This window comes from Gambusia affinis, linkage group LG24 (assembly GCF_019740435.1).
Source record: "Gambusia affinis linkage group LG24, SWU_Gaff_1.0, whole genome shotgun sequence".
NCBI lineage: Eukaryota > Metazoa > Chordata > Actinopteri > Cyprinodontiformes > Poeciliidae > Gambusia > Gambusia affinis.
In genome coordinates, this window is record NC_057891.1 from 9,920,424 (window position 1) to 9,948,373 (window position 27,950).

Genomic DNA, 27,950 nt, shown 5'->3' on the forward strand with positions numbered 1-27,950 from the left:
GCAATTCCGAGTTATATTATTGGCTAAATATCATATTCATCGTTGCAAATTCACTGAAAGGAAACCATGCTTTACTGCTTTTTTCAATGGAATTAAGTATTATATCAGATCTAAATTGGGTGTTTAAACATTTGAAATATGCAATGCTTTAAATGTACTATTTGAAACCTATATCCTCTAGCTTTTTCTTTTTCTCATTTGCTTCTTATCTATACTGTTCTTTTCTGAGACGTATAAATATATTCATTGAACGTTGTCATATGTTGTTATACTGTAAATGGTATGTCTACAAATAAAGTTGAGAAAAAAAACGAACAGCAGAGGGTGCAGCTATCGAGCGGATGGAGTTCCTACCCGGACGTTTATTCTAGTTACACACTGAAACATGGCGGCCAACATAGAACAAATTTTCCAGGATTTTATTCTAAACAAGATTCGCGAGATAGAGGAACAGAAGGGTGATAAAAGGTATGTTGGCAGTCGTATTTAGCTTGTGTTTCTTCTGACGGACTATTTCTAACGATAGTTCTGCAGTCTTAATGTCGCCGAATCATGTGGTTCTGAATGTTGTGAACTAACCATGCAGAGCATGCAAGCTTCGGGAAGGGCAGAGGATGAAAGTCTTCATACAGATGGAAACTGTTTTATATATTTATAAAGATCATCAGTTTGATTTTTAAAGATTATTTTAACCACGATGGAGATTAAAGGCCAAACAGCTGTACTGCCAGAAAGATCAACGCTAAATATTTTTCTCTGCTTCCACATGTATCTTTTCAATGCTGCTGTCGTGTTTCTTAAATAATCAGAAGGTAATATGTGATGTTCTGATCCGTTTTCCAGCAGTGAGGCAACAGGCGCGGACTGTGAAGATAAAGTTAGTGATGCGGCAAAGAGAAGTCCTCCGAGCGCCCAGGATCAGGACCCCAGCAAGTCCCAAAAGAAGCAGAAGAAGCACAAAAAGCACAAGAGCAAGAAGAAGAGGAAGAACCATGAGAAGGAGAGCAGTTCTGAATCTGGAGCCGACATGGAGGGACAAGAGCCGAGGTAAAACTTCCATCTTCCAAACAGGTTAATCTGAAAGACCATAGATAATCACGTTATCATATTAACAATATCCTTCAATAATTGCTTTTACTTTGTTCAACAGTTGACTTAAATATTAATCAGTTAATAGTTTTCTTCTATTTCATTATTGTTCCAAAATGTCAAGTTTACCACTGCAACAATTTAAAAGATCAGTTTTAATTACTTTCAGTTATTTTAATTCATTATTCCTGTGAACCTATCAAATGTATCTCATAATTTGTAATCGTTTTACCCCAGGACAAAGTTAACTCACTTTTTAAATGAAAGAAAATATTGCATTGTGTAGATTAGAAGCTGACATGCTCACAGTAATAATAGATCTTTACTGAAATTTATAGCAGTCACGATTCAATCCATCTTAAAATGAAATAATAGCAAATATTATCTTTGGCTGTATATCCCTGAATGCACTTTACCTAAAGGACATGTTATCATTTTGATACCAGAATGACTCACTGTTGCTTTAAGGGGATGTTTAAATGTTTACTTAATTTCACAACAGACAGTGAGAATAAATAAAGGGCCAGGTGAATTTAAAAAATATGTAAAAACATGCTAAGTGTTTATTGTGCAGATTATTAATCTGAGTTGCTCTTGTTCTCTTTATAGAGTAGCACAAATATAATTGCTAATGTTAGCTGGCTCATTAGTCAGGCTATCTGCTAATTTAGCAGAGCTTAAAAAGTTTGGAATTTCTAATGTAAAATTCCAAACAGTTTAGAAACCATAGTAACACATGACCTGGCTGAAACCAGTCATAGACATAATCGAGTTAGAAGAGAGGGAGAACTTGTGAAAGTTACAAATGGATGTAACACAGACACTTAAGCTGGCCTATTCTGAGACTTCATATTCTGCTGTTTTTGGTTGTCATGGATGTTTTCATTGTAACTTGCCTGTCTTTTGTCTTTTCCTAATAGAAAAGAGACACCAGCTCCAGAGATGAAGGAGCAAGGTGAGTCGACCAGAACTCATCTGCACTTTCTACAACCGAGTAAAAATATTCACCTTTTACATGTGCTTTGTGTTTTTTGAGGGCCAACCTTGAACTTTTTGCTCCAGATTTATCGGGAGTGAGAGAGGGGATAGGATTTATATCAATATGTCTTACAGGCATGGAGGAAAAAAGGTAGATATATTTATTGGGAAAAATGCTTAAAATATAAAATTTTGCCATTTTTATATTTTTATAGTGAGTGGGGAAAACGTCACATGTAGCGCTTTACAAAGTCCTTAAAATTTTTTATTTATGTCTTTTGTATATATATATATATATAATCCATACTATATACGATGTGATGCACCTGGCACAAATGGACATATAAAGACATAAATTTTTAAAATTTCTTCAACAGCATTTGCTACTTTTTAAAATGATGTAAATGTGAGTCTAGTCAAAGTCAGTTTGTGCAATTTAGTAGCAATTTGGAGGTAAATAGCTGAAATGTAAGATCAGAATAATCCATATGTGATACTATAAGTTGGTTGTTGGGAGTGAGGCTACCTTCGCAGTCTTACAGGAGGTTTAATTTTCTGCAGGGTTTACCTCAGAAAAATTGCTAAGCCTGGAGCTTGGGGCACTAAGGCAGTCATCCAGCTGTCTGCCATGTTTTTGAGTTAAAAAATGTTTAAAGTTGACAGAAAATTTGGAAATACTACTTGATAGTTATGCATTATTGGAAAACTGGAAGATCTAAATCCTATAGTAAACCAGTGGAGAAGCTGAAGAGACGCATGTGTGTGTTCCAACTGCTGTTATTGGCAGAAGGACATTTTCATGTCAGAGGTAGAGCACTGGTGTTTTTGTTAAAAATAATTTTTTTCTTTCTGAAACCAGTCTCAAATTCATGCCTGGAGTTTTCTACAATTATCAGTGAGAGATAGTGCTGTCATGAGAAACACTGAGGATGACTGCTAATCTGCTGCTAATCAAATGTATTCACTATTGAACATTAGTGTAACCTTCTCTTTTAAAGCAGAAGTCTGCTGCATACAGACTGATCTTAACACAATGCCAAGATGGATATATGCTGTTTTCAAACTATTTCCAGGTTATTCCCAGGTGGAAAACCTTTTAGACAGCTGTGATTTCTTTCCAGGAGCCACTAGGAGGATTCCAACTTAGACTCTGCAGTTTGTTGACCTGTCAGGTTTGAGAGAGGAAGACATGAATAAGCAGGGCTTATTTGGAAGTGTTGAAGGAGAAAGAGTTTGCAAAACAGCATCTGAAAGAAAGTTAGCACTTTTGGAAGAATGTTTTATTGGAGAAATAAGAGCAAAGTACAGAGACTGTGAATTATTCAAGACAATTGTGCCTAGTCCTGAATTTTTTATAGAGCCTATTCAAAACCTTCAAAAGATAACCCTTCTTAGGAAGTTGGCAAACCTTCCCAAAGGTATGTCAAGTAGATACATTGCTACTTGGCACACTATTGGGTAACATTTTCAAACCAACCAATCCAGGAATTTCATTAATTTTCCCTTGTGCTGATTGACTGTACCCAAAGAGCAGAGATGAAAAAACCCATAGGTAGTAATTCATATTAAGGTATATTTGGGTTTGAACTATTGGGAGTCCACAAAGAACTTCTCTCTATGCTGAAGATTTCGATGCCAAACTAGTTGAGAACTGAAAAGGGTTGCACTTTCTTTTCCAATGGCTGTAGTGCAAAAACTTTACATTTTGCAGTTTAAGTCTTGCAAGAGAAGATGTCTGGATCTTACATAATTCAGTCTTCATGCTCTGGGAGTCATCAGTGTCTTAAACATGTCTACTGAATGGTCTAGGTGACAAGAAGTCCAGCTCCAACAGAGAGCACTCATCAGGAAAGAAGAAGAGAAAGAAGAAAAAGAAGAGAAGGAGAAGTGAAGAGAACACGTCCGATTCGGACTCGGAAGTCACATCGAAGCAGAAGCTCAATGAATGCTTGCGACCTCGACAGGAACAGCTCCCAGATATCATCCCCAAACAGGTAATAATAATTCATGTTAGAGTAAATAGATGCTGCTTTTTTTAAATGGATTATTAGTCTCATCAAATGTATCATTTATCTTCTACTTACTGTTGACATTTTGAAATCTGGATATATGGAGTTGATGGTGAGCCTGCTACTTTTCCCACTGGTCTGTTTCCATGATGAATGAAGTAAAGAAACAAAAACAATTCAAACAGGAAATGTGACAGAAACAATTCCAGAAATGTGTTTACCTCACCACTTCCTGTTGAAACACTTTGTCGCCATCTGGTGGTCAGAGTTCCACCCAAAAATGCCTGATTTCACTAATTTGCATAAGAACCTCCATTTATATTCAAATCAAGAATCTCTAATTAATCGAGCTGCTGTTTGACAGCATTTTTTATTTTTATTTTAAATAAATAAGATCAGCATTTCCAGAAGTAAAAACTTTAAACTTTCTTCATTTAATGCTTGAAATTCTTCAAATTCCTAACAAGTAGTGGATAAGCTGGACCGATTCTGATCCTTCTCTCTCTGTATGAATATGAGCCTCAGATCATTTTGGACACTTTCCCAAACTATCTCTGTGTTGCTGCTTTTCACTCTAAAACAGGACAGCTCCAATAAAGGGACTGGAAATGAAATGAGAGCTGGGAGCAGGAGCCCGTGTCCGCCATCACATTCCAATTCTGAGTCCCATTCCTCCTCAGTGAAGAGCAACCCCGCCTCATTGCTGGGACTCCACTGCCAAAGGTCACAGACTCAATCACCGTCTCCTTCACAGTGCCACCAACGCGAAAGCAGGTATTGCAAGTATTATCACAACAAACAATATGATAAATGCCCACCCCTAGAGGCAGTTGCAGAAGCATTCAATTGAAAAACTCAGTTTTTTTAGTCTGTGTCCTTCTGATCAAGGACTAATCGGCCTAATTACGGTAAATCACTAATGCAGGGGTCTGCAACCTGTCTAATCCAAACCCTCAGGCCATCTCCATGAACATCAGTTTTACTCAAAATTAATAAGAACCAATGAGGAAGGTCTAAAACAGGGGTCACCAACACGGTGTCCGCGGGCACCCTGTTGCCCGAAGGGACCTTGTCAGTCAAGTTCTAAAAATAGTCATTGTCATTAGGAAAGTCCAAGGAAAGTGCCTGAAGACGTTTCACATTGATGCCACAATTGGCATTAAAATATACATAAAGCCCATTAACACAGCTTCAAAGCTCATCATCTGTTTTACTGGTTACTTAATGTATTTTTCCATGGAATCTGTCACTTGGCTTTAATCAAGTGCTGTCATTACAGTAATGAAGACAGCCCCTCACAGGCCAGAAAAATGTTTAATTGTTTGATATGTTTCTTAAATGAAACAAATGATGTTGTGGTGTGGTTGATTGCAGCCCGTCTGAGACGACAGGACATTTGTGTGAATCCGTGCTCAATCCCCAGTGTCCTTCAGAGAGGCCTCAGTCGCCAGTGAAGAACCTCAGTTCTGCACATAGACCCCTGCTGGTAGAAGAGAGAGCTGAACCAAAAACAGCGGAGCCAGGGGAGAATCGAGACAAAACTGAAAAACAAGGCAAGATCACGTAAAGCAAACAAAACCCCATGTGCTCCTCTGCACATTTAGTGAATGAGACACATCTCACCCAATTTAACAATCTGATGTGGAATATCAATTATTTTTTAAGTTCTAATTTTAAATGTCATGCCTTCATTACCTGTAAGTGGAAAATCCTCATATATAAAAGAAATGAATTCTTCATCTGTGTAAGTAATCTATGTAGTTTGTTTAACATAGAGATAAAGTTCCTGAAATAAATGGACTTTTCAATAATATTGTAATTTATTGAAAAGATTTGTGTATATATACAGGATTTCCAGCCTCTATCTATGTTAATTGTCTTTACTTTCTAAATGTAGGTGATGAAAACACATTTAAGATTATAATATTGCGCTAGACCAATTAAAGTACGGTAAGTCAAATTATTGATGCTTAATATTTGCCATTCAAAAGTTACTTTTAATCATTGGGAGGCGTGTTATAATGTATTGAATTTTGAACTGATGTTAAAATGGTTTGGTTAACTGAATGCTGCTTCCTTGAAATGGAATGTAAATGTACATGACAGCATATACTTATTAGAAAATTATAAATGGAGAATTAATGGCAAAGAACAAACTACTACTGTTAGAATGAAAGTGTTCAAAAATAATGAGAATTAAGAATAAATAGTTCTGCTTCAGACCTTGTATGAGACTTTTTCAATTTTGAACTGATGTTAAAATGGTTTTGTTAACTGAATGCTGCTTCCTTGAAATTGAATTATTTTAATTAATAAATGGAAGCAGGGTTCTTGGTTAAGCTTCAAGAAAGTTGTAGGTCACACACACACACAGAGACACACACTGGTTTATATCACACTGTCTCAAAGCACCAGTTGGAGTTTTGATTAAAATTTGTTTGTTGGTCTTCCTAAAACTTTAGGTTCTGGTTCATCTGCCCACAAGCCACCCACACCCTCTGAGCCCAAACAAGCCCCGAAGTCCACCGCCCCTCATCAGAAAGCTTCAGAAAAGCCCAGGTCTCATGACAAGTCACCAGCTAGGAGGAAAAGAAAGCAGTCCCAGTCCCCAGGCAGAGACAGAGACAGGAAGTCATCAAAGAAGAGAAAAAGATCCAAGTCCCACAGCAGGAGCTACAGGAGAAGATCCAGATCCAGGAGCCGCTCAGGGAGGAAGAGGTCACGCTCCAGGTAGCGTTACGTTTTCATTCTGTAACATCCAACGTACCAGCATCAGAACTGATGTCATCGTTTGTGTTTTGTTGGTTTCTTCTCTGTGTAGGTCGGTCCACCGGCGCTCCCGGAGGTCCCGGTCACGGTCTGCATCACGCAACCGCAGGAGGCTAACCTACAGCCAGAGGGACCGCTGGAAACGTGAACCGAGCCACTCCCCTGTCCTCATCCTGCGCAAAAAAAGATCGCCCACAAGAAAGGACCGGAGCAGGAGTACCAGCCCAAAACGCATCAGTGAACTGGGTCAGATACTCTAAACCAGCATTCCACAGTCAAAGCTACCATTTGCCACTATGAGTTTTTGAATAAATTGGGGTATTACTCCTGTTTCTGTGTTTCCTCAGATAAGGAGCAGTTGTTGGAAATAGCCAAGGCCAATGCTGCTGCCATGTGTGTGAAAGCTGGGATGCCCGTCCCTGCCAGCCTTAGGACTACAGTGCTTCCTCTGGCCCTACCAAACATGGCCATGAATGCAGCGATGGCTAGCATGACTGCTGGTAAAATCTGGAAATCATTTCTTAAATATGTAACATTCTGGGATGTTGGTTAGATTATTTTAAGCCCAATTCACACTACACAATTTTTTGCCTCGATTTTGTCCTTACGACAATCTTAGAATGTTCGGCATTCTAAGATTGTCGCTTGCGATAATCGTAACCGATCATCCTGTAGTGTGTGTAGTGTATTACGACTGATCAGGTCCAGTCGGTAGAACGTTGGGACCTCTCCGATCTAAAATCAGGAATATTCAACATGTTTGACTTGGCCTAATAATCTCAATGTGTGTGGTGTTCCACACACATTGAGTTCCACACAGCATTCAGTTTACAAAATGAGAACAAACCCTGTTGGATGTGACAGGTAGCCAATCATAAAAAATAAATAAAACAGAAAAATTATAAACTTTTCGCACAGTGTACATCTAGTTTGAAGTGCATTCTTTGGTTGAAATAGCTTGTTTAATTTCAGTCTGCAGTAATAAAACAACAGAGAAAAATACAGAAAGAAACTGACAGATGTTATCCTTCCGCAATCAGTTGGGGAAAAAATATGGATAACCGCTATCTGGTACGCAGCACATGCACTCTTCTAGTTCAAGCTGCTCTGATCTCTTTCAGCTTTCTGAAACAAAGGCTAGGACATGCACATATTCTACAACATCAACACATCAAAAACGTAAAGACTTATAATTAAAAGATTATTGTTAATTAATCGACAGAACAGAAAAAAAATTAAACCCAGTGTAATGTTTGTTAAAAGGGGGAAAAAAGTACAACTCTCCTCCATATCGTAGTGCAACAAATATAACCCTGATTGTGCTCTCTCCACTTCTTAATCCAAAGCTTTGACTTTTGTTGCGTCTCTTTTCCTTTAAAATAAGTTCACAAACTACAGTTACTGCTTCAATGTCGTTGCCCATATTTGTTTACTCTAAATTCAGGTGTGGTATCGTGGAAATTTAAGAGATTTCTCACACTCTATGATCGAACACATTATACTTACAATTTTTAGTCAGCTAGTGTGTGGTCTCTCAGGTTTTGAAAATCGGCAGACAATTCTAAAATTGTGTAGTGTGAACTGGGGATTACATTTTATTATATAAATCCTCTGCACAATATAAAAAAATGCCTTTCTAAATAAAAACACAAAAGCCTTTTTCATGTTTGACCTTAAATTAGGGTGAACTTCAATTGCTTTAAATCAGTTAGAATGATCAAAATGTATTTTATTTACTAAATGTAGAATAATGTCTCAGAGTTATGGAGAAGTCAGAAGATGAAGACATGGCTTTGAGAGCTTCTAAAGGGCTAATTCTAGGGCTAGGACTTTAACACAACAATTTCAGTTAATTATTTACATAGATTTGGATGAGTTTTTTATTTTTTGCATACAAAGGTTCCAGGCAGAACCTTTATATTTGAGCATTTCTGGTATGTTGCATAAGACACGTGAAACAAAACGATAGATAACAGAGACAGTTCTCTTTGGCAAGAGTCTTTGTCCCACTGGGGGTTATTTTTTTTTGCTTCAAAACATGATCTGATGGCGAAGAACAGACGTCCCCAACATTAACGTCATCGTCCACATTCTAAAGAAAAACATTTTCAAAGGAGTTCCCTGAATTTTCAAGGTTCCTGAAATGCTTGAAAGCTGAATGGGTAGAATAGTGCTTTGTGCCAATTTGATGGTTAAATAACCTACACAACAGAATTAAAAACAATAAATGTGTTGTTGTTCCACTAACTTAAATGAACAGTGCTAACCCATTTTATCGGCTCTCTTTTGAATCTTTTATTTTTGTCTCCATTGTAGCTTCTGTGACTGCAGCTCTGTCTAACATGGGGACTCTGTCTTCGCTGCTCACACTGCCCTCCGTCGGTAACAAGCCGTCTTTCCTCGGCATCCAGTCCAACTCAGCCGCTCTGGAAGAAGTGAAAAAGAAAGTGGCGAAGCAGGCCAACAGCATTAGCATTAAGGAATTTACTGATGTAAGATCCCAGTGTGTGTGTTTTCAGGACTAAATATAGCACTAAAAACAGCAAGCAGTCATCAGCATGCTCTCTCAGTTTGGAGGATTTGTTCCATCGATGTCACGTATTATTTCTCTATAACATGGCTGAAATGTGGAGGCGATATATGAAAGCTAAGGCTAAGAAGCTCTATGAGTCAGCAGAAATACTTTTACTGTCATAATTTTACTAGAAAAATGAACTAACGCAAATATGCATATTTTAAAGTTTCTGTTTCATCTTATTTTCAAAACTACAACTGAAGAACCATAAATCCTGTTTATATGTTTATAAATCCCCATCAAAAACCGATACAATTAAATACAGTACTTATATAATTGACATATTTTGTTAGTGAAAGTTAAGGATATATATATATATATATATATATATATATATATATATATATATATATATATGAAGAATTTAAAAATAATGCATTTTCAATAAATGCTCAAATATATTTGGATTGTAACTATGCTTCTTTGATGCTAAAAACTACAGTTTTTTATAGCAGTAAGAATCGTGTTCTTTTCTAAGTACTGAACTTCATGAAAAGTGAAAGGAGTGGTAGAGGATTTTTCTGTAGTATTCTTTCCATGCAGAGTCTATGCTCTCACTAAAGGACTGAGAGAAACAACAGACTTTGAAGACCAGACGGGTAATTAGTCTGGAATCTGTCAGGAATTGTTTAAAAAAAAAAGGAAAATGTCACCTTGTCTTACTTCTGACACAACTGTGTGTCCAAACTTTTGATCAGTACTGTACATCTGCACTCTCCCACTTGAAACCACATAATAGGTAAGAAGTTAAGATCTACAGCCTTATTGCATGTTTAGAAAAGTTGATTTAAAAAGTCTCCTTTACAACCCTTTTATTTTTCCTAAGCTAAAAACCTCAAATAGTGGCTGAATATTTTAAGAAGAAGTTATGATCTCAAACTGGGGGGGACATTATATCTCTTAAGTCATTTTATTGTTCTCTGTGTTTTTATAGAAATGCAAGATGATTGCAGACAGCACTGGAGAGCTGCCGGTGGCACTACCTCATGTTTCCGATGAAGAAGATGATGGCAAACTCTTTGGAGGATCAACCATTCGAGAGCAAAAAGTTATCAACTTCAACATTAATGTAATTTTTGTGTCTTTTCTAAACTGAGAAATGGACACTGAAAATGGGCATATATAAAGCTGTAGTTGGTGTGATTTGACAATCGTTTTTTATTAAAAGATGCATTAAAGCTCTTAAAATGCAGAAAGGGCAGATTTTAATTAGTTAATTTGTCAAAAATATGTCTTTAATTAACTAATTATGTTATTTTCCTTAAAAATAGGACAAAAATAAACGGTATTGAATCTGGTAGACGATTATTGATTACTTTAAATGCAACATGTTGTTCATAAGTGAAGTTGAAAAATTACCAGTCAGCATTTATATGGATTGTTTTAAGAAAAATAAAATGAACATTAAAATTTTTATTGCAATTTTTTTTTTTCAACTTTCAGAACACAACAGTTCGTCCAACATCGCGTAGTGATGCAGAAATGGCCAAGGAGTTTCCTGTGTCTTCAGGGTCACAACATCGTAAGAAGGTCAGGATGTACATCTGTACGACCAATAAGGATAAGCAAAGGATTTTCATCTGTTTCTAACACATATTAATGCTTCTTCCTATTTGTAATGTTACCATGTAGGAGGGAGAAGGAGTGGTTGCCTATGGAGAGTGGGTTCCAGTTGAGAAAACAGCTGACAAATCTACATCTACGGGCAAGAAGTCTGTGTCAAACGCTCCCTCAGCTACATCCATTTTACTGTCAGGCGAGGCTTCAGATTCAGGGTTACCCGACGTCATTGAGCAGCAGGCGGCACCTGTACCCGACAACGACAGTGTTTTCCCTGAAATACGGCAGCAGGTAAGACATAAACTCTCTAGAAGTATTGTTGGTGTCTAATAAAGTCACATCGTCCTATAAATTTAATTACAATTCATTGCGGGAAGATAAAGCAATATTTCCCATAAACAAAGCACTATAGTTTAAATCCCAGTGAATTGTGCCACGTGGTGACAAACTGAGAACCATGGCACCCATAAAATACGAAATATTTTAACATTGTGGCTATTTGAGCCTTCATATTGAAAAAACTGCAGCAATATGCTTGTTGACTGTTGTTGGTGTTTTACTGCTTTACATACATGTTAGTTAAAAAGAGTTTATAGAAATGTTCAACTTTGCAAACAAAAGTATGTGGAAGTCCGTCATGTTTATCTAGATGGCAGTTCATTTCTGAACCAGAAGGTTGTGCTAGACTCGTTTTAGCCAGCTCAGGAGTGCCTGGCTGCTGACACTAACACTGAAGTTAGGCGGAGACATGCAAACAATGTACAAGGTCTATCATGTTAGTCTCCATATAGATAAGTTAATATTTCAATATAAAACAGAATCAGCTATTCTCTGTATTAGATTTATTTAAACTAAAATGGTTTAAAGGCAACCTGTCCAAGACAGTTGTGCCTGTTGCCCAGTGAATGCTGGGGACCAGCCTCCGTTGTGAAGCTTCAGGGATGAGAGGGAATAGATGGATGATTGATTTAGTTTCATCAGAACCTCAGTACATTTGCAAAGTCTAATCTAGATTTGTTTTGCTCCATATGGAGTAATGTCTTCTTCCTCTGAATGGCCTTTCAACCAATGTTACTACAGGACTTATTGACTCTCTCTTAACTTGTGTGTGAGTAGGGTATTGTTACAGTTTGTATCTGGGGTTGATTTGAACATTTTGTACTTTCCTAAAGAGGATAATGGTTGGTATAGTTCAACATTATATAAAATTCCTTTCGTCATTACAATACTGCATTTAACAAAAGACTGGCTGGATACAATAAAATAAAAAAGAAATGTGCAGAACCCTAAGTATCCTCTTTCTGAGACGGTTACACAACAGAGCCTCTTCAGTCGCTCCAGGTGATCATTCCTACCCACAGCCATCAGCGTCAACACAAATTCTTTGAAAAACCTTTGATAAGGTTAGTTACATTTATTTTGGATTAATAAAGTGTTCTTGAACAGAATTGACAAAACTTCTTAATGTGTAGATGTGAAGTTTTAGAGAATTTGTGGAGGAGTTACAGATTAGGCAAGGAGGCCTTTCACCTGTGGAAAATCCAAAAAGCTTCTGGTTCGATCACTTTAATGCCATGAATAACTTCTTCATCAATACTAAAGGCATCCGTATGTGCCACAGAGGTCACTGTTACCCAACCCAGCAGTGCTGATCAGAGCTTTGAGCAGGAAGCAGCTGTTTCTGCAGAATAACAAGATACCGTCTTCTGCTTGGTGGGCACATGCAGAGAGAGACATCTGTAATGAGATCGGCTGTCAGCGCTGGCAGAGATCACACATCACTGCCAGCGCCTTTGGGCTGTCAATACAAGCAAAATGAGAAATAACAAGACACTTGGACTCTGAGTATTTACAGTTTGCTGTCACTGTTCAATTTGCAGTGCTCTTGCGGTGTTTTACATTTTCATGTGAATAAAGGTATTTTGTAGGCAGGCAGGGATATTATTCTGAGACAAAAAAAGCTACAAAACCTTTGTCAGGATGTGTATATTAGAAGGGACACGGCAAACTCAGGCTGTTTTGAGCTGGAAATCTTGGAAAAAGCTTCAGAGTGGAAAAGAGCAGATGCATGTTGTTCTTGATGTAGTGAAAGTGTCATAAAATAAAAAAAATAGTTGCCCAAACAGTGTTTGCAGCAGATGCTGCAGAACATTTATACACTGGGTGTGTTTATAAACTCACTGATCAAATGATCTAAGGATCTCTGACATGTTTCTGTAAGTCTAATTCTGTTCTTCCAGAGAACTAGAACTGCATTTTGAAATAGTTTTCATAGACTCAGAAGAGTAAAAAATAAAGTAGAACTGAGTATAAACTGTAGCAGGGCACATTTTGGGTTCATTGAGCCTAAGAAGCTCTGAAAAAACTCCTCAAATATAAAAAAAATCATTTTATGAAGTTTCGCACGTTTATATTAGGGCTGCAGCTAACAATTATTAGAGTAGTCAGTCTTTCTATCGGTTATACTGAGTCAGTTATTCGTATAAAACGTGATCACACTTTGCAGATTTTTATATTGATCTTCTTCAGCCTGTTTTATACAATGTTAGAAATACATTAAAAGATACAAATAAAACAGTTCCCCTTTTAAATAAGAAAATAAAAATGTTATTGCCTAAAATGCCATAACAGAATTTCTCTAGTGAACGCTTGATCAAAAGACGTACCTGCAGCTAAAATATATAGTTATTTTTCTTATATTCTGCTGAAGATAATTAATGAAAGCTTTAACTGCAAACAAGAATAAAGTGGGTTTGACCTGACGCCATTGAAACCTGACTGCTGTTATGTTGTACTGTATGCTGCGTACTGCAGATAAATTACTTTGAAAACATGCATTTTCTGTGACAGACTGGCGACCTGTACAGGGTGTACCCCGCCTCTCGCCCGGAACGTTAGCTGGAGATAGACACCAGCAGCTCTCCCGACCCCTCTCAGGGACAAGGGTGTACAGAAAATGGATGGATGGATGGAACATGCATTTTATTATTCTGATATATTCCTCAGCACTTTCAAGCTAACTCCAGTCAGACATATTTGTATATTAAACACCCAGCTTTCCTTTGCCTCCCTTCTGGAACTTCTCTGGCAGATATCAGAACTGCAGCTCCTGTGTGGAAACGGCAAAGATTTAAGTAAAGCCTTAAGTTTTGAAGCAGCAGCTGGAACAGATGGGTCCTTGTAGATGAGCAGTGAAGCATACAGAAGCATCCAAACCAATCTAGTGGTAGTTTTCTTCCATCACTTCAAATTGCTTTTTTTTTCCTCCTTCTCTCCCTTCAGAATGTGGATATCACCCAGGCAGTGACAGAGAGAATCAAAGCTCAGAGGCGATTGGCTGAGAACCCCTATGACATCAGTGCCATTTGTATGCTCAGCCGCGCTCAAGAGCAGGTACAATACTTCTCATGCAGGACTATTAAGGAACTGTTGATTTCTCAAATAGTTGTAATGAAAATTGAATGGTTGGCTTCTAAGACAATACTTTTTTTTTTTAACAGGTGGATGCATGGGCTCAGTCCAGTAACGTTCCTGGTCTCTTTACTGGTTCTACTGGAGCCCAGGTTCTCAGCTCAGAGGAGCTGTCTACCAGCGGACCACAAGCATGGCTAAAGAAGGTAAGGGTTACTTAGCCGCTGTGGCCCAATTCAGTCCATTTTACATAAAATCTTATGGTGAAATACATGAAGGACGTCGAGGACAGATGTTTTTCACCATCGGTCTTCAGTGGTTCAATGTGTGAAACATGAAAATCCTCATTGAAGTTTTGTTCCATTAAGCAGAGGGTTTACATTTCTTCAGGAAAAACAGAACAACTCCCCAACACTGTCAAATCTCAATCAAACTGCACTTTTAACATGGAAACTGGTTTTAGGAATCACACAAATATATTTTAGTGATTAGTTATATAAAAGAACAACACCCAAAAAAACAATCATGAACCTGGCTAAAGGAGTGAAGAACAAATATTAGCTGATTAAATGTTAATTCCAACATGTACCAGTGTCTTTAAGTCTAAGTTTCAGAGATTATGTTTGTTCTGAACAAAGGAACTTCGAACGAAAGGTTTGGAGTGTAAACTGAAAAAGAGGACTTTTGGGTCTCAAAAAGTTTTTAAATTTTCTTCGGTCACAGTAATCAGAGAGAGCATGAAAGGGTGGCATTTTCCAAAGGCCTCAAACTGGGAATTGAACCCCAAACTACTTGCCTCAGAGAAAAATTGAACAAAACTCTACCTGAACTTTTCAAAATTAGATGATAAACCCAAAGGTATTTGGAAGAAAAACATGGTGACCAAATCTGTGGGGCGTTCAGGCCCAGGTTGAGTAGAGGCAATTTTTCTCAGTCTTTGAGTCAAGATTAGATAACTCACAAAAGCAGGCCCACTGTGATATTATCAGGTGCCGATCAATCCCACTTAGGAAATTTAGGAAAGCGTGCAATGTCACGTTTAATACCCTGTTAAGAAAAAAATATACAGTGTTTCTAAAAGGAAACTGAAAAGAAATCGTTCAGTACAAAAGTTTCAGTTTGTTACCAACCTTGAGAAAACACAGTTTTCTATGTTATGGTTTATATGGTATTATATGGCATTTGTTAAAAGTGCAGGACTTTTAACAAATGCTGCTGCATTGTTTCTGGTTTCCGTCCATCTTTATTCTCTGCGATGGCTTAGCGGCTGACCAGCAGGCTCTCACAAACTCCTTTAGTTGCAGAGTAACCCAGCTGTCACTGACAAATTACACACTGTGGTGTGAAAGTTTATGACAGAGGTGACATCTCACCTTTTTCCTCTTGCAAAAACACACTTACTGACCTTAACCGGTGCTGAGACTGATGGCGGCAGCTCACCCGTTTAATGAGATGGATCAGTTTTCACCAGTCAATGGTAGTGCTGCCAGCTCAATCCCAGACCGCTTTTCTTTATATGCTGACTCCTGCGATCCAGTCAACAACAATAAAGTAGCCTCACAAACAGTGGGCTAACACACTGTGTTGTGCAATCCTTTGTGATCTTCTCCCTTTTTGTTCTAACTTCTGGGTTTGTCCTGTAGGAGAGGACACAAGGATGTGAAGAAGTTATTTATAGCAAAGGAAAAAGATTTATTTGAATAATTTAACTTGGTGTATGCCCAAAACTAATATACGTTATTAAAATTTTGATCATAAAATTTCTTTCCATTTACTAGAAAGCTTGGATTTACAAATACAAATAATTTTGGTAATTCTATTGAAGCTAAAACAGGAATAGCTTGGTCTAATTTAACTTCAAACAGTGAAAAAATTTATATGTGTCTTTTTATTCAGTGTATGTAAATATCTTTTTTCAAATGTAAATTATGGAGTTGATCTCAATTTCTACTCTTTGTAGCCTACCACTTTCTTTGTGCAGATATTTTAAACCACATATAATATCCGATGTTTCATAGAGCATTGGTAAAATCACTAACATCAATAAAACATGTGTCTTAAATCCTTAAACAAAATCAACAGCAAAAGAAAAAAAGATAGCTTTCAAGTACTTCTAACCCCCACAATAATATGCCTTCATGTCTTACCTTCAAAACCAGTCCTAAACATTCGCTCCCCCAAGATAAAACTTTGCAAAGTCCTCCTCAGCTGTTGGCACTGCAGGTCTGTGGTTACATGTCTTACTAAGGGCTGTTAGACACCAAGCTGACATGTGCCTGTCAGGAGCCTCAGTGCATGTCTGTCCCTGTTGACTCTGTGGATGGTAACTACTGTCAAACCCACCAGTAGTTTAGATCCGATTTAACTGTGTCAGGTTTGGGTCTGTCAGTCAGAAACATTGCGGTTGAGTCTTAAGCATGTTGAATAAACTTTTTGGAACGTCTACATAACAAACAATTACAACTAAAACTGAATAACTTCCTCTTCCTGACATAAACTAAAAAGGTTAGTGGAATGACCCCATTCCAGGGCTATATTGGGTCTATATTGATTGTGCTGATGCAGAGAGGTTTTTTTCTCTCCTGGGTGTAGGACCAGTTCCTCAGGGCGGCTCCGGTGTCGGGCGGTGTTGGGGAGTTCCTCATGAGGAAGATGGGCTGGAGAACGGGCGAGGGCTTAGGGAGGAACCGCGAGGGGACGGTGGAACCAATCGTCATTGACTTCAAGGTGGACAGAAAAGGTGTGAATTTTTCTTTTTTGGGTTATTTAGTATAAATTATTTATTTTATAGAAAATTATTACCTGTTTTTGCTCATTAAAATTATTATACAGGCATTTAAAGGGTTAATTCTTGGTTCTGTACTGTATAATAACTCCCAACATGCAAACACTGAATTTCCTGTTAAATCTCCTGCTTCTCTCTGGAAGCTCCATCAGCCCCTTCCACATCCCACTGATAGACTCTTTAGGGAGATTTTCAGACAGATGATGATAATAAATACGGCTGCATTTCTAATGGAGTTCCTGTGCTCACTGATTTTTATCTTCCAGGTCTTGTTGCTGAGGGAGAAAAGCCACAGAAGCAAACAGGAGGACTTGTTGTAACCAAGGACCTAATGGGTAACACATTCACTACATTATGTCTGTCTGCTTGCTCTTGCTGAAAAGATTCACATATGGAAAAAATAAGTATGTGTGAATGATTCTTGATTTGTGTCTCTAAAGCACTTAGGCTTAGGCTTGTCTTATTCAAAGCGCCATGGCAGTGGAGTGATTCCAGATAAGGATCCCCTCCATTAAAACACACTTTAGTTTGTTTCATTCATTTACAATTAAACATGAACATGTCCCATGTTGATGTAAATAGAAAGTTTTGAAAAAATAGGAGTAGTTGGAAGAAAAAAAATTGCCCCTTATCCCAAAAGTCAATTTGTAATAATCAGCCATCCATATAGATACCATGTCTTTACACACAAAAAAATTTAATAACTTTGTAATGATTCAGCAATCTACTGAGTCAAATTTCTTCATTATATCTGGTTAGAATATTATATTTTATTACTTTCTTAAAAATAAAAAGTTATCTACTCTAGTTATTTTAGATATTTAGTACTGACTTGTTTTTATTTTTTTTTATTTAAAAATCACTGGCTGCACAGTGGCGCAGTTGGTAGAGCTGTTGCCTTGCAGCAAGAAGGTCCTGGGTTCGATTCCCGGCCGGGGATCTTTCTGCATGGAGTTTGCATGTTCTCCCTGTGCATGCGTGGGTTCTCTCCGGGTTCTCCGGCTTCCTCCCACAGTCCAAAAACATGACTGTCAGGTTAATTGGTTTCTCTAAAAATTCTCCCTAGGTGTGAGTGTGTGTGTGAATGGTTGTTTGTCTTGTATGTCTTTGTGTTGCCCTGTGACAGACTGGCGACCTGTCCAGGGTGTACCCCGCCTCTCGCCCGGGACGCAGCTGGAGATAGGCACCAGCAACCCTCCCGACCCCGTTTAGGGAAGAAGGGTGTAAAGAAAATGGATGGATGGATGGATGGATGATCCTCTTAAATTATACATTTTGATTAACCTTTATTTTACCAGGATAAAAACACATTTAGTCCTGGCGAAAAAGCAGCAACAAATATAACACAGACAAATTCAATATTAATTATATTTTTGAAGGTCAATTTTGTTTATAGAGACTTCATAATCCATGTTTAATGCTTCATGTTGTGTGTGGTTTTTATTTCCATTTTATTTATTGTTTTTGGTTGTTGTATTTTATTTTGGATGTTTAAAATAACTTCCAATTCCAGTCTGGAATCTACTGATTCCACTTTGAGATGGAGAACTTTCATTATTACGCCACTATTAATATATTTACTTGAAAGTAATATCAAAACAACAATATTATTGTTTATCGCAATAATTACTGGAGCAATTTATCTGAAGGTTCCACATTCATCTGTTTACCTTAATGTTCAGGATAGAGAAGAAACAGGTTCTGCGTCCTAAATAGGACACAGAACCTGTTTCTTCTCAGATTCAGTGGGATTGATTCACTGAATATGCGATTCAACCCCAGAACAAAAGCTAAAAATCTTGTAAAGATAAAGGAGTCGTGTTCTGGCATGACCTGAAAGACCAGACAGGGAGGAAAAGGCCATTACTCTAAAAGAAGCATTAAAAACCAGATTACAGTTTGCAAACGCTCATTCATATACATAGACTTGTCTGGTGGTCTGATGAAACTGGACATCTACATTACTGTAGATGTTAGAACATTTCCTAACTGTGAAGGAAATGTTTTCTTCAGGAGAGATCAGTGAACTTAATGAAATACATGGTGACCCACCTGCCTGATTTTGTTGCTGGTTTAAGCAAAATATTCTCCTTGCGTCTGTATACATAAAATAAGTCAGTAAATCTTGAAATTAGCTTTAGATTTATCTGTTTGCTTTTTCATGTTCTCATTATCAAAGGTGCTGTCAGTGTGGCCTAGAATGGGAGCAGTTTAAAGAACTCCATCAAAACCTGATATTTTGAAGACATGACTCAGCTTTTGACAGAAAATCTCTTGATTAAACTTGTGAAAATGGTCACCATCCTTTCTGTCTCATTTTCTTCATGCTGGTTTTATTTGTGCACAGGGAAGCACCCGGTTTCTGCTCTCATTGAGTTGTGCAACAAGAAGCGGATCACACAGCCAGAATTTGTCATGGTTCACCACAGCGGACCAGACCACCGCAAGAGTTTCCTTTTCAAGGTTTGATTATCTGATAAACGGACCCATTCAATAAATGTGAATATTATTGAAAAGTGGATTTATTTTAGCAACTTTCTCACTAAGTGACATACATTATAAAGATTAATTACACAGATGGCCTTTATTTCTGTTAATTATGATGATTTCCCACTTTACATTTAAAAGTAGATTATTACATTCGACCAATAAAAAATTGGTTGAATTTACTGACTTAAAAACAGAAATGTGGGCTTCATGAAAAGTGTTATATATTTTCTTAAAGTTTGTTGATACATGAAATATGAAAATCGAGACTCGTTGCAACATATTTCCCAATAAACTGAATATGACTGTAAATTCAGAATGATACAGTGTCTATATTAGCATGGATCCTTCAAACATGATTATGGACCATACCTTATTCACTGTCATATTTTGGCAACAGATGAAAGTTTCATCAGAGCAGATTACTCTATAATTTTACTGTACTTTGGCTCCACGTTGGTTCTGTTTTTCTTTCAACTGAAAAATAAAAAAAGTTTGAAGACTTTTTTTTCTTAACGACTTCATTGAAATTGAGCCCTGCAAAATCAGGGCTCAACATTAAACAAGTTGTCCATAAAATCATTTCAGTAGCTGCGTTTCCTGTACAACTGTGTGAGAAACTTTGTCGATTTTCTGCTAAATCAACACAGCAGTTCCAGTTCTTGTTTTTATTATATTGGAAATGCAAGTAAAGCGAGACATGAATAATCTTGTTCATATGATAAGTCATTTAATATCACCGAGGTACATCCTTAAGGGGCAGTATTGTGTAAAGGCAACATTTTGAGCTTTACACCATGTTAAGGTGTTATTCCCTCATTAAGAATATATCTAGTGTTGCTTTGATTCTTTCATGCATGTTTGAGAAATCCTATAATGTCCTCTGTCAACCATTCAGTTGTGAAAAATGTCCAGGTTTGACCAGCAGTTTCTAAGCTTCCAGGCTTCTGCCTCACAGAACTTCTATTCCCCCACTCAGCTCCTTTAGACTAACCTGCAGCAATTAGCAAACACCTGGTAAAACTGTACATCAGCTGATCAAATCATATGAGCTACTTCTCAGTGTAACGCTGATGAACATGAAATGAAATTTATTCGAACATGATACAAATATAAAAATAAAATAGTGCACAGTAACAAGAAGTGCATAAGAAAGAAGAGAAAATACAGATTTTTTGTTTCAGTTAACATATCATGCTCAAAATGGGGTAGGAAGAAGTGAGAACTTATAAACTCCTACCCCTAAACACTTGAGACTTTAGAGTCCTACTGTCATTAAAAAAAATCAAAATCAAAGTGGCAGTCAGAAGTAACAGTTACTAATATTTACCTATACATTTTCCCATTTTATGCTGGTTTATCTTTCTAAACCCTTACACCAAGTTGTTATCTTCAATACACACCTTATTGCTTTCTGTTAAAGGATTAATAGAGGAGCCATGTTTGACTTCCTGAAAGCTGAATTTCATAAAGAGGAAGGGCTTTTAAAGAAACAGAGGCCCTATTTATTTTTTCATCCATCCATTTTCTGTACACCCTTGTCCCTAGTGAGGCCGGGAAGGGTGCTGGTGCCTAACTCCAGCGAACTTTTCGGGCAAAGGTCTGTTGCAAGGCAACACAGAGATCGACAGGACAAACAGCCATGCACACACTCACTTAAGGAGAATTTTGAGAGACCTATTTACCTTCTTGCTGCAAGGCAACAGTGCTACAAACTGCGACACTGTGGAGCCCCTGCCCAATTTCTTTTGATATCAAATTTCTTTTAAGTCATATTTAATATATACAGCCTTTTTATAACAACCGAAGATAATATACATAGTACATTGTGCCATAAAATTTCACTGTGCCTGGAAAATACATAGTACTGCCCCTTCAAGCAAAAAATACATTTGTTATTTCAATTTGCACAATTTTATGATTCATGGAAATGCAGCTAGTGTCATAACTTTTCTCATATATTTTTGAATAAATCTAGTATTCTGTGTTTACATCTTCCTGACCTTCTTGTTTTCACTGTAATTAAAAGCGTAACTCAACTGAATCCATAGCTCCTGTGTTATTAAAGCCATCCATATGCTGTGTTGCTGCAGGTCACTGTGGACGGGGTGGACTATCAGCCGCAAACTGCCAGTCCCAATAAGAAACACGCCAAGGCCATGGCAGCCACCGTCGCCCTGCAGGCTCTCGGAGAGGTACGGCCTCGTCTTCTCTGGGTCTAAATTACAGAATGCACTTCTTGTTGTTGTAACTCTACTTCCCAGTTAGAGAGCCTTTAAACAGCAGCTGTTATTTTCTCGTGGCCTTTAACTTGTTGAAAACGCCTCAGCTTTTCTCTCTCATCAGTTGTTTATTTCAACTCTTTGCTGTGTAGGCGGGAGTATTAGATCACTGTATAGCAGAGATCATTTTTGGTTCTAGTGAATACATTTATTGTGTTTAGATTGACCACAGATATACAGGCTTACATTAATCCATTATGTTAATGCCTAGAAAATTATTAGGAAGACTATAGATACCACAGCTGTCCAACACAATCATCAACACCCTCCACAAGGAGGGAAGGCCACAAAGCATCTGCTTTAGGAGCTAGCATATCACTGTGGAACGTTCAGCTGAGGGAAAAGTATTGTAGAACTGCAGGTTTGAATACTATGAAGCAAAGAATTTGATGTTTATTTAAAGCATTAACACAATTAGTATTTTTCCCTTTGAAAAAGTTATTCGGTCAGGAGATACAGGAGATCCTTCCTGCCCACAACATCACCATCCATAGCAATTATTTGAAGATACTCAGATGATACGAGTTATGATAACATTTAATTTCCCTTTGGGATAAACAATGGATTTTTAATCTAATTGAATTTATTGAAAATGGGCCTAGATGAAGTGAATATTTCTGAAAATAAAATAAAAATCATATATCTGCATATACACACAGCTAAAAACGGCATGTCTGTTCCTCAGATTGCAGCGTTGCAGAATTGTTGCCTTTTCTTTTGCGTCTTCTAAAGGTGTGCTTCATTTTTATTGAGTTTATGCTGACATTCATTCTTGTGATGTAGAATGCTTGCAGGTCATTAAACAAAAATATTGGAAAAATTCTCCAAGGAAACAAGTGGAAGTAGATTTTGAGTTGATTTTATACTTTGATGAAATGACAGAGTCTGACTTAATATGGACTTATAGACTTATAGATTAGCCATATGGAATAACTAATGCTTCCATTATCACCGATCCATTAGTTATCAGCCATGCTGTACCCATTAGTCCATTAGTGAGCTGTCATAAGAGATTAAATAGTTTGACTTTTTCATTATAAAGATTAAATGAAAGTAAACGTCTACCTGATGAAATCAGGCTAGAATAATATTTTCTAATTGCTGGTATTTATTTATGAAGACATTTTGAACGTTCTGAAAGAAGTGAAATTCAACCTCAGAGCAAGAAAAGCAGTCATTGTATTTTAAACAGATTGATGTCTGAACTTTTGATTCAAACATCAAAAGTTCAAACATCAAATGAACTTTTGATTCTTTTATGTTTTATTTTGATTCTTTAGACTAGCTGCTAGATTTGGAACAATGGCCTCACATTAGAATTTTGGGAAACCTTGGTATCTCATGGTCGACTGCAGGGCGATTGGGATTCTATCCCACCACTATACCTGATAGTGGTATTTCTACTGTGGTCTCTTCTTACCAAAGAACATTGTTCCAGAAGTCTTGTCTTCAATCAAAAAGACCAGACCTCTTAACTGGAAGAAGTCCAAACTGCAAATAAAACCTCTGGTGGTTTTCCATAGCTACCAGATTTATTTAAAGTCTGACTAAAAATTGCTTCCAACAGATTCTTCAATTTGAACTTTGACTAGTGTGCTGGGTTTTGTCATAAAATAGATAACTTAAAAAGATTTTAAAATTTATTTTTTGACATTTTGAATTGATTCAGAATTCCCAGTACTAGGAATTGCGATATTCTACGGAATTTTTTTTTTCTCCACCTCTACTCACTATATTGTCTATATTGAGTCCGTGGAGTGTAAAAGAAGAAAAGCAAGAGATGGGACTGTTGCTGCTGTCCGCAGATTGACCCTACTGACCCTCATTGAGGTTAACATGTCAGGTGGAAGTTTGTTTCCTTTTAAAATGCTCCTTTTTATTTGAGCTCACAGCCTGAAGAGGAAAGCCTGGCAAGGAAAGAAAGATTCTGACCCATATGGTTGGAGCCATTATTTCTGTCCGGCCCTTGGGGTTTGGATGCAGCTTTGGAGTATTTTAACATGAAGAATGGAGGGTGTTGCATGTTCCAGGGGTCAGTCAGTTCGTCAATGCATTACAGGCAGTGGAGATGCTGTTTACTTTAAGTGTAGTTTTGATTAAAAAAAAAAAAAAGTTAAAAGCTTCGGGTTTGTGTGACTTTCGTCGGCAGAGATGTGCTGACACTTGTTTCCTTCAGTAAAGAGCATCAGCCTCAGAGGCAGCAGCAGTTTATTGAAGGTTGTATTTGGAAGCATTTTATAAGGTCGCTTCCTGATATCCAATATTCCAGACATTTGGCTGCTCTTAGATAAAATTTGGTGCAGCTAATCAAGATTTCACAAAGTTTAGCATTAGCGTCTCATGGTGTACAAAACGGATCTCTTTTTTTTTTTTTATCAAAGTACAAACCAGAGATGAGATTTTTCAGTCGCACCTTTTGCAGATGAAATATGAAAATGATCAGATCTTAAATATTGTTTGTCTAATATTTTCTAAATATTTTGTAATAAACTCTATTTCAAATTTTTTTTGTTCCTTATCAAAAGACCAGCTGATTTTTAAGAAATATAAGGTAATCAGTCATGTCCATCTTCCCAGCTATTATGGCTTCTAGACCCGTAAAGGAACCTAATTTTGTGTGAAATTCAACTATACCCAAGAACTTCTTCAATGAGGTTTTAATGTTGGGTTTAAAATAAAAGACCACAAGTTATCTATGTGTACATCCATCAGAGACTAAATCTAACTAAAAAAAACCTGAGATATTTTTGTAGCTTCTCTTTAGATTGTGTTGGATAGACAGCTCCCCACACAGTGAACTTTCCAATCACTTCCTTAAATCACTGCTGCTGTTCCAACAGATGGCTGTGAAGGAAATCCTTTCAACCGCAAACTTCTTGAAGATTTGTAGCATCTTGCTGCAAACATGGCAAGGTAGAAGTGAGAGCAGCCTTCAGCGCTGTGGCTGCTGTAAACCTCTTTGCAAACTTCTAATTATTCACACATTTGTATGGAAAGCTATTCACAATAAGTTCCTTTTGACTGGAGTTTCCTTGAAAAACTCTTGTGCCACAAACAATCAGATGTGATGGAAACAGTAGGAGTCATGCCAATAATGTCAAATATTTTTGCTTGGTGTTGATTATGGGCACATGGCCTATTGTTCTTCCAAACAGGTTCATCTCAGTAGATTAGAACAGCATAAAAAGGTTAATGTAATTTAGTGATTCAATTTAAAAAGTTCAGCTCATTAAAGCAATTCATTCCCCAGAGTGATATGAAAATATTACATGATGCCAATAAAACACCTTGAATAGTTTTGCTGATAGAGTGAAGGACTGTAGAGTTAACTTGGGGAGGGGAGAACCTCAAACATTGAGGACCAGCTTTGGACACCACTGCAAGATCTTACTTTAGCAAATCTTCCACTCAACTTTCCATGCTAGGATACAGTAACGGTAACACCAACCTTCTAAGCCAAATTGTGGAGGTTGTTATTAGCTAAATTAGCATTACGAATGCGCGCAACACTTCAATATTCCGCTAATGCTGAAAAATTACAATTTCGGAGTAAGCTTGTTCAAGTTATTTAAAAAAACATGCTTCACCATCATCCTCCTACCACTTCCTGTCATATTCTTTTCTTCTTCTTAATAACATTCAGTTGTTGATCATAACTCAGGATGCAGAAAAAGTTTTTCCATTGTAGTTCTGCGAAATACACCAATTTTGATACAACGGTAAAACCACCTCAAACTTTTTTTTTTTTTAGCTTGGCGTGTTTCCATTAAGCAAACTTAATTTCATAATTCCAATGTACGTAATTTTATGGTCAATGGAAGTGCAGCTACTGGCAGCTGAAAAGTTGTAATGTCAGCAGTCTTCCTTATGATTCTAGGCCAGTGGGCCATGTTGTACCGAGGGGGATAAGAGTAAATTTCCACCAGAAAACTCAGAAATGTTTAGATAAATCTCAGAAATGTAATAAAAAATCAAGAAAATTTCTGAGTACATAACAGGAACATTAGACTGCTAACGCTACCCAGTGTCATGTTAAAACGCATTAGATGCATCAGTGAACATCTTGTTTTGAGATGTGTTCCTGTTTTTTTTCTGGCAGGTTCCTGCAGATGGACCTGGACTCTACACCGGCCCTGTCTTCACTGCTGCCTCCACCGGCCCTCTGTTCTCCACATAGACATTCACACAGAGCTTTTATTTTCCTACTGCAAACATTTCAGTTTGTGACAGTCAGTCAGGAAGGCACAGGACGTATTCCAGCTAAAACAGCTTCCTGCTTTTGTTCAGGATGCCTCATTGTCATGGCAGACCCGGTGCACAACATGGAACCGAGCCAGTCAGTAAATCCACTTGTAGTGTTTCTTTCTGGTACCTAAATATTCTGTTGTTCACCGTTGTAGCTGGTAGATAGTAAGATCTCAGCTGCCATCTAGGTGGTTATAAACCCCTTCTAACATACTCGGACGTATTACACAGAGATTGTATAAAATATGCATGGGTGTACCTTTGTAAGTTATGTAAATATGTATAGTGAGTGTAATGTATAGCATCTGTTTTAATCTTTTATTAGTTGAAACTAAGTAAAGACTTCTAGCAGTAAATGGCAAGCCTTGGTTCTGTTTGTCCTCTTGTAGTTTTCCTTCTGACTAAATGTTTCACACAAGGCTGTTCAGGTTGGAATAAAGCCTTGTAACATATGCAAACTGAAATAAAGATTTTATTTATGTAACATGGTTAAATAGCCTGGGGGTTTTTGAGTGTATTCACTGGAAATGTCACACAGCTTTGTTAGTTGCTGAAGTCTCAAAAAATATCAGAGGTTCAGGTGACATGAGAGTAGTGCACACTTTCCACCCTACTGAGGTAAATGAGGTCTTAAAAGGGAACTGTGGAAAATAATGTAAGGAGGTTTGTTTAGTTCCACCTTAATGTAATAGTACAGACAATTTGGACTTAAATTACCGTTTTCCACTAGTGACTAGCAGTTTGGCTTTACTCTACATGGTTACCTACTGCTTTGACTATGAGACTTGTTTCAAACAATCAAATCCAACTCAGGTCAAATCTTCATTGTTAAATTATGTTAATTTAAGTAAATAATCTTTCAACTGCATTCTCCATTAGGATTGCCTTCAGGAGGGACTGGTTTCTGTTTGATGCATCAAAGATTCTGAAAGGTTAGAAAATATATTGCTGTACCTTCACCTATATGGAAATAGCAATGTTCTTGTTTCAAAATGGGAAGAAAAGAATGGGAACTTGACCTGCTTGTCTTCTAAAGGGCCTATAAATGACATTTGTTCTGATTTGATGTTTTATAAATAAAGTTTATTGAATTCATTTGTAAAGAGATGGAGGCCCAATTTCAAGGGATTAGGCTATGAAGTCAAAATTCATTTAAGTTATATATATTTATATATATTATTTTTAAAGAGAACATGTAAACAACACAATATGACAAAATTAAACTGTCCACTTCGGAAGCATCACTGATTGATAATCAGTTTCACATGCTGTTGTGCAAATGGAATAGACAACAGGGGGAAATTATTGGCAATTAGCAAGACACGCTCAATAAAGGAGTGTTTCTGCAGGTGGGGGGCCACTTCTCAGTACCTATGTTTTCTGGTTGATGTTTTGGTCACTTTTGAATGTTAGTTAGGGTGACCAAACGTCCGTATTTCCCGGGACATCGTATTTCACGTCCTGTCCCGGGCGTCCCGGGTTATTTTTAGAAAGTGAGGAAATGTCCTGTTTTTTAAATGACCTTCACTGGACCATTAAATTGACGGGCTCTAGGGCACTGCGCACAGCGCTGCGTGTGACGTAATCCCTGAGCCGCGTCAGTGCGGGCAGCCCTGTTCTTAATCAGAAGATAGATAGCGTGGCTGTCAGTACGCCAACAACATGCCAAAGCGATATTATGTTATTGTAGGATTACGTTGGCCTGCTACAAAGATTTTCAGCCCCCCCACCCGCTCCAAGGTGTCCTGGTTTTCCCAAAT

General features: G+C 37.5%; 1 protein-coding gene across 2 annotated transcripts; it reads left to right on the forward strand.

Annotated features, from left to right (window-relative positions):
- The first annotated feature begins 286 nt into the window (after nucleotides 1-286).
- On the forward strand, nucleotides 287-26,674 carry LOC122827169 (protein SON). Of its 2 annotated transcripts, none has more exons than XM_044109795.1 (20): nucleotides 287-468; nucleotides 844-1,047; nucleotides 2,010-2,044; nucleotides 3,877-4,061; nucleotides 4,660-4,850; nucleotides 5,451-5,629; nucleotides 6,539-6,806; nucleotides 6,898-7,091; nucleotides 7,193-7,345; nucleotides 9,162-9,337; nucleotides 10,355-10,489; nucleotides 10,864-10,950; nucleotides 11,053-11,271; nucleotides 14,263-14,373; nucleotides 14,481-14,597; nucleotides 16,984-17,131; nucleotides 17,443-17,511; nucleotides 19,524-19,639; nucleotides 21,757-21,858; nucleotides 26,045-26,674. In XM_044109795.1, exons 1-20 carry the CDS (start codon nucleotides 386-388, stop codon nucleotides 26,120-26,122), a joined length of 2,850 nt encoding a protein of 949 aa, XP_043965730.1. In that variant the 5' UTR covers nucleotides 287-385; the 3' UTR covers nucleotides 26,123-26,674. The 2 variants fall into 2 exon arrangements, with proteins under 2 accessions (XP_043965730.1, XP_043965731.1); XM_044109796.1 differs by having other exon boundaries at nucleotides 340-468; nucleotides 847-1,047.
- Nucleotides 26,675-27,950: the final 1,276 nt, after the last annotated feature.

Excerpts from the sequence above, each read along its gene's own strand:
- LOC122827169 (XM_044109795.1), top strand. The coding sequence starts at position 386 with ATGGCGGCCAACATAGAACAAATTTTCCAGGATTTTATTCTAAACAAG. Across the intron at positions 10,490-10,863 it reads TTATCAACTTCAACATTAAT|AACACAACAGTTCGTCCAAC; the intron begins GTAATTTTTGTG and ends TTCAACTTTCAG. Across the intron at positions 14,374-14,480 it reads TCAGCCGCGCTCAAGAGCAG|GTGGATGCATGGGCTCAGTC; the intron begins GTACAATACTTC and ends TTTTTTTAACAG.